The 14,656-nt window shown below is 36.5% G+C and overlaps 4 protein-coding genes across 8 annotated transcripts; 3 read left to right on the forward strand and 1 right to left on the reverse strand.

The window, feature by feature from the left end:
- The first annotated feature begins 3,152 nt into the window (after window positions 1–3,152).
- Window positions 3,153–4,315, forward strand: LOC109187680 (xyloglucan endotransglucosylase/hydrolase protein 24-like). Its single transcript, XM_019337946.1, has 2 exons — window positions 3,153–3,493; window positions 3,572–4,315. Exons 1-2 carry the CDS (start codon window positions 3,224–3,226, stop codon window positions 4,178–4,180), a joined length of 879 nt encoding a protein of 292 aa, XP_019193491.1. The 5' UTR covers window positions 3,153–3,223; the 3' UTR covers window positions 4,181–4,315.
- Window positions 4,316–4,639: 324 nt separating this feature from the next.
- On the forward strand, window positions 4,640–7,453 carry LOC109187686. 5 transcript variants are annotated; one of them, XR_002055298.1, is made up of 7 exons: window positions 4,640–5,043; window positions 5,149–5,226; window positions 5,606–5,679; window positions 5,768–5,875; window positions 5,973–6,106; window positions 6,832–6,896; window positions 7,353–7,453. XR_002055298.1 is itself a non-coding variant. In XM_019337953.1 (6 exons), the coding sequence occupies exons 1-5, from the start codon at window positions 4,743–4,745 to the stop codon at window positions 6,084–6,086; spliced, it is 675 nt and encodes a 224-aa protein (XP_019193498.1). In that variant the 5' UTR covers window positions 4,640–4,742; the 3' UTR covers window positions 6,087–6,106; window positions 6,832–6,907. The 5 variants fall into 5 exon arrangements, 3 of the variants coding, with proteins under 3 accessions (XP_019193498.1, XP_019193499.1, XP_019193497.1); XR_002055299.1 differs by having other exon boundaries at window positions 7,349–7,452; XM_019337953.1 differs by lacking the exon at window positions 7,353–7,453 and having other exon boundaries at window positions 6,832–6,907.
- Window positions 6,294–8,511, reverse strand: LOC109187678 (taxadiene 5-alpha hydroxylase). Its single transcript, XM_019337941.1, has 3 exons — window positions 7,065–8,511; window positions 6,785–6,975; window positions 6,294–6,690 (listed from the first exon to the last, which is right to left on the reverse strand). The coding sequence occupies exons 1-3, from the start codon at window positions 8,011–8,013 to the stop codon at window positions 6,388–6,390; spliced, it is 1,443 nt and encodes a 480-aa protein (XP_019193486.1). The 5' UTR covers window positions 8,014–8,511; the 3' UTR covers window positions 6,294–6,387.
- A 4,187-nt stretch (window positions 8,512–12,698) lies between these two features.
- LOC109187285 (protodermal factor 1-like) lies at window positions 12,699–14,029 on the forward strand. The gene is made up of 2 exons (XM_019337459.1): window positions 12,699–13,398; window positions 13,679–14,029. Exons 1-2 carry the CDS (start codon window positions 12,770–12,772, stop codon window positions 14,016–14,018), a joined length of 969 nt encoding a protein of 322 aa, XP_019193004.1. The 5' UTR covers window positions 12,699–12,769; the 3' UTR covers window positions 14,019–14,029.
- The last annotated feature ends 627 nt before the right edge of the window (window positions 14,030–14,656 follow it).

Consider the following 14,656-nt stretch of genomic DNA (forward strand, 5'->3'; position numbering starts at 1 on the left):
TTTTTTTTTTTTGAAGGTGATTAACGTTATTTTTATTTATTTATTTTTTGAAATGAATGATTAACGTTATTTCTTTTCATTGTAATGATCCTCTTTGGTAAAATAGTTGACATATAGGTTAATTTTAACTTATTTGATCACTATTAGTTGTTTGACTTGGTTTAGAAATTAATATAAGTGTTTAATTAATTAGCTTTTTGTACTCTAAAATGCTAAAATTCAAAAAGCTACTCAAAACAATTTTTTCAATTAAGTTTTTGAAAAAAAAAATTATACCAAATAACTATCACTAATTTACCAAACACATTTCTATATACAATCAGCTAATGTTATCAACTAGTTATACCCTCTAATTAATCTAATCAACTAACAGTTAACAATCATTTACCAAACATGGCCAATATGTTTTTTTTATTGGTTGTCATGATCAACTAACACAACATTAATAAAAGGAATTTTTTGAATGCTACTGACACATTAATAAAAGGAATTTACTTATTAATTAAAAAAAAAAATATTTTGTCCTATTTTTAAAGTTTTCTCTTCTAGGTGAGTTATAATTATTGGATGAACCCTTGACCAAAAATATTGGATGAGGTAAATAGAGCAAAACTTCCAAGATAATTCTTACATCAGTGATCTAAGTTCCAAAATGCTGCCTTGCATTATTTGCTAGTACCACAATCGTTTCTAAATGGCAAATTAATTTCTTTGCATATTATTAAATTAAGGATGTTAGGTAGTAAAAAAAAACACACACAGACAAAACAAAAATTAACTCCCTGAACCTATGAAACAAAAAACAAAATAAAAAAAATATTAAAATTTAAATACATTTTTTTTTGTTTTGCAATAAAAATTTTAATTTATTAAAATATTTAAATTGAAAACAGAAAACTAAATCTAAACAATCTCTTTTTGTTGCAAGTTGCAAGTTGCAACTATGATTCAAAAAGGTAATTTTATCATTTATTTTTCTATTTATTTCTTTCAATTTTATATAGCTTCCGAAAGCATATCTTAGTGTCGGTGATAACAATTTTCAATTATGTGTTGGCCATTTAGCCAGATACTCCGGACAATACAAATGTAACAATTTAATAAAATCGATCTCTTCCCGTAATCTACTTATTTGACGTGAGTGATCGTGCATTTTCATCCTTTAATAGTGGTCAGGAGTTTGAACCATTCTCGTATGTAAAACCAATCTGACTAACACTTTACCTTTGAATTGAATTTAAAGGTGCATTCTACAGTTAGGGTCTTCTCTGGCACCTCGTGTTCTAACCAAAAAAAAAAAAATCTCTTCCCCTATATAAAGTATGATGATATATATTCAAACACGGATTTTGTCCCCAACCCACCCACAATGCCACAAATGCAAGCATCCTCTAAGCTTCTAACCCTAATAATGAAATATATATATATTTTTAATAAAAATATAAAATATAGAGATATACTTGCAACGAATTTTGCAGACAAACAATAATACATCAATAATTTTTAACAAATTTCTGAATTGTAATGCTCTTGAGAATCTCGACGTGTGTTTGAAAGATGAAGAATTTGTGAGAGAATTAACATGGCCAGATTGTTGAGGCAGCATGGACAGTTTGAGGCGTGTTTGGAGGTTTAGATTTAAGATCAATTCAAAACCTAGCCCCCAAACAATTAGCTGGCTTTGCCTGGTAAATAGGAGAAACTGTATCATTCGTATTTCGCTTTAGCCGGTGCTACGGGATATGTATTTTGTCTTATTGATTTTTATTTTATTTTATTAATCTCTTTTTTTTTTTTTTTTTTTTAATAAAAACTGTTTTGTATCCCGTAATAAAGTATCATAAAATAAAATTTATCGGGATATTATGTATTTATGTGTAATCAAAGTGATTAATTTCTTAAAGATTCAATTAGGTACTGCATATTTTGAAATTTGAAATGTATTGGGATTAATTGCAATTTAATTTGTTTTTAATAAACAATGAAAGGCAACACGGATAACGATTGATCACAGATCCAACTTTTTACAGATGTAGCAAAGCTGTATCCAGTGCGATGACTCAACCCCACACGCGCCATGTACTAACAATATAATAAAAAACTCAAACCCCACACGCATACCAACTTTATTTATTTATTTATTATTATTATTCAAATAGAGTAAATTGTCAAATGGTCATTTGATTATAGCGAAAGTACTAAATTGAACCTCGATTATTATTTTTGACCAATTAAGTTATCAAGTATTGATTTTTTGTTCAATTTGATTCTGTGTCAATTGAAGTGTTAAGTGGCCGTCTCTTTTGAGGGTAAAATGAAACTTTTAGTCTTCTTCCTAATCAACTCTCTCATCCTCTCCAATCTTCGCCCTCTCCGCACTCGCCCTTTGACCAAAAATTCCGACGTCGGCGATGATCCTCCGCGACTTTCCAAAGCAGTCTCCCACTCCCAGCGACGTGATCGCCATCATCATATTGGCGATCGGCAGCTACCTGCGAAGTCACGGTCCAATTTTCGTCGGGGGAGAATTTTCCAACGTCTGAGTCCTTACATGGACGAATGGAGGTCATAAATGGGGTCATGGATACGTCTAGATCAACCTCCGTTGCTCACCTTCGTTGTTGCTCGCTTCTCTGGCATCAGCCATAGGTGAAAATAGGAAGTAATAATATGGTGTGTGTGTGATAGGGGCTCGGAGTCTCCAATTCTAGAACACCACCTTTGGTGAAAATAGGAAGTAATAATATGGAAATTTTGGTTCAGCCTATGGTAGAGGAAGGACTGCCTTCATCGTTGCCTGCTCCGGTCGCTGATGGGGCCATGGGGGTGGTGGTTGTGTGGCCAGACTGAAATGACTCTAATACCCTCGAAGTGGAGACCGGAAGGACTATTATGTCCTCACAGTAGACAGTCACTTAACGCCCCAACTGACGAAAGATCAAATTAGACAAAAAATTAATTCTTGATGATTTAATTGGTCAAAAATAATAGTTAAGGATCAATTTGATACTTTCGCTATAGTCAATGGACAATTTTAGTAATTTACTCTATTCAAACACTTGAACCGCCTTTTGATTTGCAGCTCACTCCCTTTGTCTCGGATCCTTCCTTCTCAGCTCCTCACCGCCCAATTCCACTGCGTGTATATATAAAGCCTCTTGTTGGGCATCTATCAGCTCACACCATCATATCTTTACATCTCTGCTCTTCACAAATATATCAAATGGCATCTCAACTTTCCTTATTCCTGCAGCTTCTTGTGGCGGCTTGTCTGGTGGCAGCCGCCATGGCTGCGAATTTCAACCAAGACGTTCAGATGTATTTTGGCAATGGACGGGGTAAAGTGATGCAGGGCGGCAACATGGCAGCTCTTACTCTCGACAGAGAATCCGGTTCCGGCTTCCAATCCACCAACGAATACCTTTTCGGCAGATTCGATATGCAGGTCAAGCTTATCCCCGACAACTCTGCTGGAACCGTCACCACTTTCTACGTAAGTTTATTTATTTCTTTTGAGTTACGTTAGATTTCTCAGCTTACACCAGACTAATCGATCATTGATAAAATGCAGTTGTCTTCTCTGGGAGACAGACATGACGAAATTGATTTCGAATTCCTGGGCAACGTCTCCGGCCAGCCTTACACCATTCATACCAATGTATACTCTCAAGGGAAAGGAGGCAGGGAACAGCAATTCCATCTCTGGTTCGACCCCACCACCGCCTTCCACACTTACTCCATTCTTTGGAACTCTCAGCGCATCATCTTTCTCGTCGACAACATTCCCATCAGAGTTTACCGCAACCACGAAACCATGGGGGTCCCTTTCCCCAAGAATCAGTCCATGAGAGTCTACTGCAGCTTATGGAACGCAGACGACTGGGCTACGCAGGGGGGCCTTGTCAAGACTGATTGGACTAAGGCACCCTTCACGGTTTACTACCGGAACTTCAATATTGATGCCTGCGTCGTCTCCGGCGGCCGCTCGTCTTGCGATTCCAAGTCCTCCGCCGATCCGGTGAACAACAAACAGACATGGCAGACGCAGGATATTGATGCGAGTGGGAGGAATAGGTTGAGATGGGTGCAAAGCAAACATATGGTTTACAATTACTGTGCGGATTCCAAGAGGTTCCCTGGAGGTACTTTTCCTGCAGAGTGCAAGAACTCAAGATTCTGATCTTATAAGCTTATTCTATACTAGCAGCTGAGGATTATTTGGGATTCTGATTCTTTAATTTGTTATCCACTATTCCACTGTAATGGTATTGTATTTACTAAATTAATGAAATTCTTTTATTCTTGTTACTATGCATATATAATTCCAATTTCGAACTATTTTGTTCACAAATGGGATGAGTCCTTGTCCACGAAGCTAGCTTACACACTATGTAATTTTGTTTATAATTGAGTCTACACACATATATTAGATGAATTTAAATTTATATCTAATAATTTACTCAAATTTATGCTTTAAACATAAGAAAATAACCTGGCCTATTCTACACTATGCTGTTTACGGTTTACCTCAGTTACTCAAAATAACCATTGCTGCTAAATGCTAATAAATCCATTTCTATTCACTTTTACCGTTTACTAGCTTCTTTCCCCAAGAAAACAATTCGCCCCACCCGAATAAGCGCCGCTGCCCCGTAAGACCCGGATAAAGAAAAACCCTGTCTCTGTATTTCGGAGAAGAGAATATAGAACTGGGAAGACGATTCAAACGTGGTTTCACAGACATGTGGTGGAAAGAGCTGAAAGCAGCTTTGGGGCAGAGGATTAACGTGGAGGGCATCGCTTCTTCTCTTGAGATTTTCCGCAAAGACAAGCATTTGATTATCCCACATGTCTCTGTGCCGGATATTAGGTACATTGATTGGGGTGAGCTGAAGAGAAGGGGCTTTCAAGGGGTTGTCTTTGATAAGGACAACACAATCACTGCTGCTTACTCTTTGAGCTTATGGCCGCCTCTCGAATCATCACTACAACACTGCAAAGCTCTCTTCGGCAACAACATCGCGGTTTTCAGCAACTCTGCAGGCAATTCCCTAACGCTTTTCTGGGCATTGTTGACTTTTGTTTTTTTTTTTTTTTTGTTCTGATTTCCATTAAACTCATGGTATACACGTTTTGGTTAAATTGTAGGACTATATGAGTATGATCCTGATGGAAAAAGCGCTATGATTCTTGAGCGTGCAATTGGGATTAAAGTAATCAGGCATAGTAAGTTCTTGCTTGCCTTTTAAGCTGTTCAAATTTTATGCTATTACTTACAAATTCAACCATACCATGACTTTCTGGGAACCAACTAGGAGTTTTGAAACTATATAGAGTGACTATTTTGAGTGATCAGAAAACCCGCAGCCACTATCCGAACGCGTGCACGGACTAAACCCCTTTTGTAACCCTAGCTGGCGAAGGACCAAAAGAAGGTAAACCAGCCTAGATTGCCTGACCGGCTCAAACCAAGAAGGTCAATAGACCACTCTTGCTGGGTGTCGAGCTTGTAACCTTATGGTTACCAAGTCAACAGTCCGACTAACTTAATGATGTTACATGAAATTTAAGTTTGCTTAGTTTGTTTATCTAATATAAATTTTAGAAGTGAAGAAGCCAGCTGGAACAGCTGAAGAAATTGAACAGCACTTTGGTTGTGAATCATCGAAACTTATCATGGTATGAAATAAACCTGTGATTTGGTTGAATTGTATTTCATATTTGCCCTCTCGATGAATACTCTATAACTTGATTAAGCCTGTGGTAGGTTGGTGATCGACCCTTGACAGACATAGCATATGGAAACAGAAATGGTTTCCTAACTATTTTGACAGAGCCATTAAGTCTTGCTGAGGAGTCGTTTATAGTACAACAGGTTGTTCTATACTTCTATCTTATTTTCCTTTTGCTCCCATATGATTCCTTTCTTTCATACAGAATATCTTGCTTATGTTGAGCCAAAATGCTTGCAGGTTAGGGTAATAGAAAGGGCTCTTATGAAACATTGGTCCACAAAGGGGCTGAAGCCAATAACACACGAACTTCTTCCCGATTACATGCTGTGTGTTAAAGACAAACCGCTATAGAAAGAGGAAATGCGTTTATGGTAAAATGATAAAAATTTTATACCAATAGCTATAGTTTCCATTCTTTGCTGCTAGTACTGGAAGAACATGAAAATATTTATGATTCATCCTCAAATTTTGAATGCTGTCTTTGCAGGCTAAGGTGTGTTTAACTGTTTATAAAGTTCTTTTAGTTATACGTGGGATGTTGATGCATGGAAACTAAAAAAAGTAAATGCATTGTATTAAATGTGATGTAATAAATGCTATTATACACAGAAATCAGATTAACAATCTCACTGTAACATGCAAAATTCATGATTTATATCAATTTGGGGGAAATTTTGATATTCATTCCTTGGGAAGGGAATGGAAGGGGATCCATGGTAATAGGCTCATCGGGATTTATCAATGACCAGTTGTATTGGGTTACCACATAATGCACAAAAATTAGTATATTTAGCTTTGCCAGTTGGTAGCCTGCACACAACCTTGGCCCTCCCCCGAATGGTATATATGCATAAGGTTGAACTTGAATTGGCTCCTCAAACCTACTTGGATCAAACTTCAGAGGGTCTTGAAAGTGGTCTGCATCGTAATGTGTTCCATATGTAGTCCATAGTACCTGCATATTTAAAGCATGAAAACCATTAGATTGTAATGTATTTAAAAATGACGGATTTTCACCCTTTAAATTAGACTACCAATCAGTATTTCACCTTCCAGCCTCTAGGAATGGTAAACCCGTCATATTCAATATCTGCAGTTGCCTTTCTGAAAGAGCCAAATATTGGAGGGAACAGCCTCATGCTTTCGCGAGCAACCTGCCAGGTATATTTCATATTCTTTGTGTCTTCCAATGATAAGAGTTCATCGCCTGGTGTTTTATTGCTTAAGATAGTTTCATGTTCTGACATATATAAAATTGGTAGAGGTGAGATTAATGAAAAAAATAGAATTCATTATTGGGTATGCTAAGAGCCTAAGAGAGTGGAATACCTTGAAGGAGAAGAGAATAGGAGTTTGGATGTTGAGCCAACATTCTGAATGTCATGGCTATAGCAAAAGTAGTAGTATCGTGTGCTGCAAAAACTAGCAGAACTATGTTGTCAACCACCTCCTCCTCGCTTATCTCCCCGTTTATCATAGCTGTTACTAATCTGGAAAGTAGTGTCTCTTCTTCTTCTCCATGAAGGTCAATCTCTTCCTTCTTTTTTCTCACGACATTGATCAGCATCTTCTCTATCTCTAATCTTGCTCCTTTGGCCCTTGAGAACTTGGAGCCAGGAAACGCGAGTGGGGGAGCAAACACGCCTTCCAGGACTCTCTCGAATGTGTCTAAAAGCCCTGGTTTCACATCAATGCCTAACAAGCATTCGAACACGATGTTGAAAGTCAACATTTTTGTGAGGTGAAAGAGGCTGATTATCTGTTTCCCCTTCCAGTTATTGTGTAGATGCATCTGAACAGTTTTGCATATTTTAGGCACCATTGTCTCCAGGCCTAAACACCCCAGGCTAGAGGCTACAATCCCCCGAATGAACCGGTGAGCTTCGCCCTGTTTCTCCATGATGGAATTCTTGCCCATCAGCTGAACCGATGACGAAGGCCATGAGCTCACAACCAGCTTGAATTCATTGGACAGAAAAAACTTGTTTGCCTCTGCTCCATTCACCAACACCGTCGGTGACCCCATGATCCTTGTTTTGAACGTTTTGCCGTACTTGTGTATCCTCGGTTGAACAAACTCCTCAAACAACTTGTTCTTCTTCTGGGCCTTGTAGAAATCTATTGTTTCGCCTATCCAGGGAAGCCCCATTTCTCCAGGTGGTAGCTTCTTCTTGCTTCTGCTCTCATTCCCCTTGAAACGTGTCAGGAATGCAGCAACAGCCATTGGAATCAAGGCCAAGAAAAAGAAAGAAAGAGTGAAGTTCATTTCAAGATCCATTGGGAAGAAAATACCCAGATTTTGCTTGCTGGTTTGCAGTTAGCTCTAGAGAAGGAATACTAATTTATATATGTGTTGTGCATGGTGGGGATTAATGAACTATAAAATTATATTATATAACAAGAAACTAACTTGCATAGAAGTCAAAGTTGTAGGTGTTGTTCAGAAAATGTCAACTTGTTATTCAGTGAGCTGCTTTCTGCTCATTCATTACATCACATCACATTACAGATAGATTTTTCTGCATAAATTTGGGGAAGAATTATTATAAAATATAAAACGTCGGCCCGGGCGGCAGTTGGATCATATGCAATGCATGTGCGCTCAACCCTCCCAAAAACTACCTTAAATTAGCTTCTTTCTCTCAATGCAAGAAACAACCAAATAACGTGCGACATCATCATCATCAGAGATTCATTTGAAAAACAAAACCATCGACTAATTGAATCTGTTTTTGATGATATATTAGTCAATTACTGATTGAAATTAATATATTTAATCTCCAGAAGATCCCTACATATCTGCGTTTTCCATGGCTTCTAGGTGAAGTCAAATGCAAGATGCATCTGGATGGATTCTGGAATGTGATACCAACAATAATAATGGCAGTAATGGAGGAATTATATATGCAGGCAAGAAGGAAGTAGGAATTGTGTCCAACTCACGCTATACAAATTCCGGACGGGAGAAGAAGGCATTTTTTTTTTTTTTTGGTCTCCAGCCGAAGATGAAAAAGTTTCTTTGTCACCCATCTGGAGAGTATTGGAGTTTCGAGTTTTTCTTTTTCTATTTTTACTTTATTTTATTTTATTTAAAATTATTAAAATTTAATTTTTTAAACATAACCACCACGTTTGTCATTAACTTGGAGGATATGTAATTTTTATTCAGTTGCACGAATTTGACTTGTTAAAGGAGTTAATTGTATTTTCTTAGTTGAATGATCTAATTGTAGTTGTATATGTAGTTCGATGGCTATTTCGTCCCTTATCCTAAAAAAACTAGAATTTTTATGAGGACATCTCCAATAATGGAGATTTAACAAGGAGAAATGAGAGAAATAGGTTCAAGGGTTAGGGAGAAAGGATTATCCTCCGGAGAAAAAGATCTCTCCGGAGGAAAGGGTTTTGTTTTTATTTTTGTTTGTCCTTTTTTAATGGCTAATTCTTTTTTTTTTTTTTACTTGTTATTCTATTTTTTTTTTTAATTTTTATATTTCAATTTATTTTAAAATTTTAAATTTTATTAATTGTATTGTCAGTATATATGATATTTAAAATTTTGTATTCGATTCTGAATGTTAATTTGTTCTGTAAACGATTTTGAAAGTGACTATTAATTTATAAAATTATATTTTGATTAGTTTATAAAATATAATTCAAAAATTATTTTATTTTATTTAAATTTGTTTTTATTTAAAATCTAAAATTTAATTATAAAGTTTGAAATTATTAGTTATTCTGTATATAAAAGTGAATAAAATAATAGATGATATGTATGAGTGCGGAGAGTAGGGCCCACAAAAAAAACAGAGAAAATGGGAGAAGGGTTGGAGATTGGAGAAAAAATAAGAGAGAAGATTATAAGGTGATGTGAAGCGGTAGTTGTATAATGAACTCGGATTCAAAATACACAATTTACATATTAAATGTTTACAAGTCTACAGAATAATTTGTCACGATGTGAAGAAGTTAGTTGGAGAACAATTGTAGATGAGAAAAGTATAATCTTGTTTAATTATTCATAGTTGGATGGAAATTATAAATGAAAAGAAGAGTATATAGTAAAAAATAATAATAATAATAATAATAATAATAATAATAATAATAATAATAAATAAATAAATAAATAAATAAATAAATAAATAAGGACACAGGTACTTGTTCACTACTGTTGGCATTGATTGGGCCACCTGCAATCATAGTGCTACGCTCTCTCTGATCTTTACTGCGGAAGCTAGCTGTCCCGCAACTCGCCATTGAAGAGTGAAGACCCTTTAAGCTTCCTCACAGTATGTACAGTTTCTTGGACCATACAGAAGTCATGTACGGAGTATATATAAATGTAGTAAGCTAAGTAGGGCTCGACAGCTTAGCTTCACTGGTTTCAACATTCGGAGATAGATAGATGGAGATTAAATTAAAAACGAGTTAATACCCAAAATCGTCCTCGAGTATAGTGGTTTTTCTTAATTTCGTTCTAAACGACTTTGGTGACCTAATATCGTCCCAGACTTTTGTGTTTCGCTCAATTTAGTCCTCCATTTGTTATTCCGTCAAATTGGTGTTAAATAAAGGGACAATTCAATAATGTCAATATTGATCTCTCCTTACTTTCAACTTGTGAAGTGCGAAATTCCTCTTTCTTGTACGAATTACACCCAGAATTACTCCCGGACCTGCAAATCAAATTTTATATTCGCAGTTTTAGGAGTAATTCTGGGAGTAATTCGTAAAAAAAAGGGATTTCGCAGTTCACATGTCTATGAGTAAAGAGATGCCAATATTAAAATTACTGAATTGTCTATTTATTTAACACCAAATGGACAGAATAACAAATGAGGGACTAAATTGAGCAAAAACACAAACGTCTGGGACTAAATTGAGCGAAACACAAAAGTCAGGGACGATATTAGGTCACCAAAGTCGTTTAGGACGAAATTGAGAAAAACCACTATACTCAAGGACGATTTTGGGTATTAACTCAATTAAAAACCTCATTTTTTTGACTCTGTTAGAGCATCCACACTTGTGCATATTATGGGGAGATTTCAGAATTAATTCTTCTCAATGAGGATAATAACCAATGTAGAGTGGAGTTATTTGTAGAAATAATCATCCTGCAAATATGGGGAGAATGGCAGAAAAAGAAGAAAAAGAAAGAAAAGAAAAAGTGGCTGCTGTCGCACACAGCAGCGCGCCTGACAGTTCGTTTTTTTTTTTTTTTTTTTTTCGTTTGTTTTTTTTTTTTCCTCCTTTCCCCACATTCTCTCTCCTAATTACTCTTACATTATCCCCATATTCTTTCCAACTAATGTGGATGCTCTTACAAACTTACAATGTAGTATCTGTTTATAGTTACTTTCTTAACCTACTGTCAATACCGCTCTTACTGGAGCTCATAAGCATAAAGAGTCAATACTGTCCTCATTAGAGTTCAGACCCATGACCACCCAATTAGGAGAGTCACTTCATGTCACTAGACCCCAATGTCATTGACAAAAACCTCCGATTTAAAGGACCAATTATCTGCCCACTTGCCTGTGTTGTATTTTCTAGTTATATTACAGCGTTAATTCCATCAGAAATCTCTTGTTTTTTGTAGCAATTCTAAATTTAGTCACAGACTATCGCTTTTACTATTTAACATATCAAACTATTATTTTTTAACACTTTTAGTCTTTCTCATAACTTTTACTATTTTTAGTAAGGGCATTTTTGTCTTTTTATATTTTTCTTTTGTTATTTTTCTGATTTCAACCGATTTAATTGGTTTAGGACTTTACTAATGCCGGTTGAAAAATATAGTTACTAAAAATCAGAAGTTACCTAAAGTTTTAAACCAATTAAACCGGTTAAAACAAAAAAAAAATTAACAAAAGAAAATATGAAAAGACAAAAATACTATTACTAAAAATAAGAAAAGTCGTGAAAAGGACTAAAAGTGTCCAAAAAATAATAGTCTAAGATGTTAAATAACAAAAAAATGATAATCGGAAACTAAATTTGAAATTATCTTATGAAATTAACTCTATATTACATGTATTCTCAATTTTTACTCCCTTATTTTTACCTCATGTTGCGATAAATAAAAAAGACTCATCATATAATCCTAAAAAAGTATCTACATCCAAAATTTATATGAAAAAATAAAAGTTGGGAGTAAGAAATGAAGCCCACCAAGTATTTTCTCATATTTTCCACTGCAAATTTATTACTATACGCGTCCCCCGCCATTATATTCTTTGTGTACAATCCTCACCCACCTGTCTGCCATGCCCATTAACTTGGATTCAACACTCTCTGCTCATTTCATCAACCCTTCTGATCTGTACGACGTTGCCTTTCCCACTGTCTCTCGATCCCCACATTGCCTGCATACTACTTTTAACCAACAAAAAAAAAAAGGTTGAATAAAGAATCACATGAAAATAGATCAGAGATGCTTGAGCTAGGGGGAATCAGACCTGTGGATATGGGAAGGCCAGGGAAGCTGGCATGCATGCAGACGACTTGTACGTGTATCTGAGAATTAGTTTAGGGATAATTATAGTTGAGGACAGATTAATCTTTGAATGGTACGTAGGTCGTCCATGGCCGAGGAAGTCTGGCAGTTTGTAGTGTAGGAAAAAGGTCATTGAATACTCAAATATACATATGTTATGTACAACCTCAACGAAGTTGGTCAGAATGTTCACTTAGTAACTACAAATTCAATTCGACTTTTAGCAGAAGTGCTCTATTAGTCTTCTTGGTTTAATTTGAGCCGATCAATTTAAACAGAATTCCAAGCTAAACAGTATACTATACACTGAAAAATTGAGGTAGCTAGCTGGGCAAAGACTTGCAATGTGAGATTTTAATGGTACCTTAAATGCTCCTGCAAAACTTGCAACTAACCTTGTACTGTTTTCACCTATTTATATTTACTGCTGTCTCCAACATTTTCTCCTTATATACCTTCACTCTTAGCTATTCCCTCAAACCTTACTTTCGATCCATCTTCTTCTCCTTTTGGTTACTATAATTATATATATATGAGACGTTGGTCGTCGTCTCTCAACATAAAGGTGGCGACGATGGAGTTTTCTTTCTTCACGTTGGCAACTATGGTTGCTTTACTTTCCCAGACTTTGGTCGTCCCTGTCATGTCCGTCTCTTCTTCTCCATTTCATTACCAAAAAACCCATAATTCTCACCACCCCAATACCAGAACTCCGACCACACCTTCCATTAACTGTGATAGTCCCCCACACGGCGGTGGTGGCGGTGGTGGAAGCCATCATAGTGACCCTACTCCCGTATCTCCTCCTTCAGGGCACCATGGTGGTGGTGGCGGCGGCGGTGGTGGCTATTATCACTCACCTCCAACCTATACTCCCACTCCGACTACCCCAACCACTCCCATTGCAACACCGCCGGTTGATCCAGGAACTCCGACCACCCCCATCCTCCCTACCCCAAACTACTCTCCTCCGTCTGGAACGCCGCCGTATTACACGCCTCCATCTGGAACGCCGCCATATTACACGCCTCCATCTGGAACGCCACCACACTACACACCTCCATCTGGAACGCCTCCATTTCCATTTGATCCAAACACGCCTCCTGCGTCTGGAACACCTCCTACTGGATTTGATCCAAACTCACCACCCTTCCCCTGCACGTAAGTACAACCAACTTTAAGAAATTATGGAATTTCCGACCACCTGAAAGTGATTTTATATCAAGTTGAAAGCAAAAAGTAGTCAGAAATAGCAACAAAGATTTTTCCAGATACCAAAAGTGATCAAAATAAGACTTTTGACTTGATTTAAGATATTTTTAGGTGGTCGGAAATTCCGACAGTGAATTTTCTCTTTTCTCTTTTCTCTTGCCCACAAAAACAAATTAAAACGCTTCAATAATTCCCAGTTTTAACAGTTAGTTATGTGTGGAAATTGCAGTTTCTGGAAGGCGCACCCAACGCTAATCTGGGGAATGGTGGGGTGGAACGGAAACACCATTCGCAGCATGTTTGGTATGAATAACAATAACATTCCAGGTTTCAGTGGAAGCGTGAACCTTCTGGAAGCGCTGTCAAACACCCGTACGGACGGGTACGGGGCGCTTTACAGGGAAGGCACGGCGGCTATGCTGAACTCCATGATGACCAAGAACTTCCCTTACACAACCCAGCAAGTGAGGGACAGTTTTGGGCGTGCGGCGCTTAGTTCAAATCAGGCCGCCGCTGCTCAGGCCAGGCTCTTCAAGTTGGCTAACGAGGGTCACCGGCCTAAAGCCTAGATCTTGATTTTATTATTATTATTATTATTATTATTATTATTATTATTATTATTATTATGTTTTAATGATTTGATTTTCATGTTACTGTCAGTATCAAGCATGCTACTTTAAGGTTTCCCCATTGATTTTCTGTTAGGGTGGTATTATATTATTATTATTGTTGTTGTTGTGTGCAGTAGTGATGTCTTTACGAGGATGAATATGGAGTGCGTGTTTTTAATTGGCTTTCAATGTCACAACATTAATTAATTTAAGATATTATTATCTATCTAAAGAATATTTGTCTGATCTGCTTATGTCCATATATTCTGTTCCCCCTAAACCCACAAATTAACACTAGTCCTAAATTAATCCCCGTTAGTAACTATAATTCTATTGTTCTACTTATCATTATGAATGTAAATAAGTAAAATCTTTTATAGCTGTATGCATTTCAATTGCCAGCATAAACACACCATTCTCAAAGTTTCAACGTTACAATTTTCTGCCATTGATGTGTGCAAGTATATATAAATGAACTTCATTAACCAGAAAACATTATTAATCCAATTATTATAGCAAGGTTTTACTGAATAACTAACGTAAAACTAAATTTCAAGTTTAATGAATGTTTGGCGGGCGGATGTTTATGAAGGATC

Source organism: Ipomoea nil, unplaced genomic scaffold (genome assembly GCF_001879475.1).
Source record: "Ipomoea nil cultivar Tokyo-kokei standard unplaced genomic scaffold, Asagao_1.1 scaffold1421, whole genome shotgun sequence".
NCBI lineage: Eukaryota > Viridiplantae > Streptophyta > Magnoliopsida > Solanales > Convolvulaceae > Ipomoea > Ipomoea nil.